The following is a 2,344-nucleotide window of genomic DNA, read 5'->3' as shown; positions in this document are numbered from 1 at the left end:
TACTATATGAAAAGCATACACACAAGAGAACTAACTGAAGTAAGTTGGAATGTTAGCATCCATATGAGGAGACACTGTAGTCCAACGGAGGGTGACAAAACATGGTATCTATCACCAGTGTAGAATTACAATTTTCATCCAAAGATTTTGAATTGGTTATCAATTTAATCTTTTGTGGATTGAAATAATCTTCTGTTATAAAGTCTAAAAATGTTCCTCTGTGCTCTCACATTCTTTTTTCATCTGTTAAATATCTTCACATTTCCTTTTATCAACAGGTTGCACTATTTATTTCTAGCCCACACAAATACCTCTAAGTTAATTTGAGCTATACATGTTTCAGTTACCATAGCCTTATATCATAAACAATTTTCTGTCATTGTTATGATTTAAGAGGAAACTTAATGCTCTCTGCAAAAATATAAGGAATAATAATTAACAGAAAAAGATTGTTAAAAAGATTGATTGTATGCTTATACAGCAAATATCAGAGCCTTCTTAAGATCGAGTCTCCTTTAGAAGAGAGAATATTTTTTGCTCTGTTCCCCTACTCTTCTATAAAGAATCTAAAGATTCATCAAAAGCAGACAGTCTACTTAATCTAATGTCAAAGTATAAAAAGAAAAGCCACCACAGTGAGGAAAAAAAAAGAAGAAACCAAAGAATATCTCTACAATGCCAAGCAACAAACACAGAAACTGAGGAAACAAGAACAAGGAAGACACTATGACGCCCACAAATGAGAATGGCACTCCAATTCAAGATTATGAGATGATGAGATAGAAGAAATGCACCTCATGCCGGCTCTCTCTACACAAAACAAACCAAACAGCAACTGGTGTATGTGTTCTCATTGCCTCATTACAAGAGGGAACTTATCCCCATGCCTCAATATAGGCTTATATTAGATCCATAATGACAGATCATATCCTCTGTTGAATCCAACAATGAATTAGAATTTGAAGCCTCCATTCATCGTGTGTCATCTGAGATCAACTTCTTGCTCCACAATCTCTTCATGGCATTTTTCACCTCTGCATTTCTCAGTGTATAAATCAGAGGGTTCAGCAAAGGTGTTCCAATTGTGTAAAACACTGTTATCATTTTGTCTATAGGGAAAGTGGTGTTAGGGCGTGTGTATATGAATATGCAAGGACCAAAGAACAGGATGACCACAATGATGTGAGAGATGCAGGTAGAGAGGGCTTTTCTCCTCCCTTCAGCGCTGTGGTTCCTCAGAGAACATAGGATGATCACATAGGAGAACATCAGCAAGACAAAACTCACTGTGCAAATGGCCCCACTATTGGACACCAGGAGTAGGTTGATCACATAGGTGTCTGCACAGGCGAGCTTCAACAAGGGCTGCAAGTCACAGAAATAGTGATCAATCACATTAGGCCCACAGAAAGGTAAACTCAAGACAAGGGAAATCTGAGCTGAAGAATGCACACAGGACCCCACCCAGGCTAAGGCCACCAAGATGGTACAGACCTGGGGGCTCATGATGGTCGTGTAGTACAAGGGCTTACAGATGGCCACATAGCGGTCAGCAGCCATGAGGACAAGGATGAAGATCTCCAGGCAGCCAAAAAAATGGGACATAAAAACTTGGATAATGCATTCACTGAAAGAAATAGTGGCTTTCTCCAAAAGTGCATCTGCAATGGTTCTAGGGGCAATGGAGGTAGAGAAGCAGGTATCAGAAAAGGATAAGTGAAAAAGGAAGAAGTACATTGGACTCCCAAGTGCTCGGCTGGTCCTGATGGTGACAAGAATCAGCAAGTTACCCAATATTGTTCCCAAATAGAAAAACAAAAATGTGACAAACACCATTTTCCTCCTATGAGGATCCTCTGTCAACCCCAGTAGAATGAACTCAGTCACATTAGTATGCAGCTTCATGGCTTCATGAATGAGAAGAAGGGACAAGTGTGAAATGGTTTACCTGCAAAAACCAAAGGGATACATTTGTGGTGTGCTAAGTGATGGTATGAAGTGTTTTCCTCAAACTTTAATATTCCTCATCAGAGAGATTCTGGCTGAGATTTCTTGCTGAGTCCCAAGAACGGTTCTTTCTCAATTTGAATGACAAGTTCATAAGGTTATTTTGAGGACCAAACATGCTTATGAATGTAATGCTCTCCTATAGCCTTCGTTGAATGCAAGACCTTGTCAGTTTGGAAGGTCTGAGTGATTTTGCTAATTCAACTATGCAAAATCAAGTTGTATACCTATTTTAGTATTAGCTTCGTTGTTACCATATCCAGTAAGCATCAGGGTCCACATTTTAGATGGTGCATCACTCATCATTTAGGATGAATTTATCTGTCTTTGGAGAGTT

The 2,344-nt window shown here is 39.0% G+C and overlaps 1 protein-coding gene across 1 annotated transcript; it reads right to left on the bottom strand.

Annotated features, from left to right (window-relative positions):
- Window positions 1-814: 814 nt before the first annotated feature.
- LOC100358666 (olfactory receptor 4C11-like) lies at window positions 815-1,905 on the bottom strand. Its single transcript, XM_070062097.2, has one exon. It carries the CDS (start codon window positions 1,903-1,905, stop codon window positions 973-975), a length of 933 nt encoding a protein of 310 aa, XP_069918198.1. The 3' UTR covers window positions 815-972.
- Between the last annotated feature and the right edge of the window lie 439 nt (window positions 1,906-2,344).

This window comes from Oryctolagus cuniculus, chromosome 1, assembly GCF_051225735.1.
Source record: "Oryctolagus cuniculus isolate XC-2025 breed Fujian yellow rabbit chromosome 1, ASM5122573v1, whole genome shotgun sequence".
Taxonomy (NCBI): domain Eukaryota; kingdom Metazoa; phylum Chordata; class Mammalia; order Lagomorpha; family Leporidae; genus Oryctolagus; species Oryctolagus cuniculus.
Note: the sequence above shows the minus strand (reverse complement) of the source record. Positions and strands in the feature narration are given on the sequence as shown.

Bases quoted from the DNA above. Each gene is read 5' to 3' on its own strand.
- LOC100358666 (XM_070062097.2), bottom strand. From the start codon at position 1,905: ATGAAGCTGCATACTAATGTGACTGAGTTCATTCTACTGGGGTTGACA.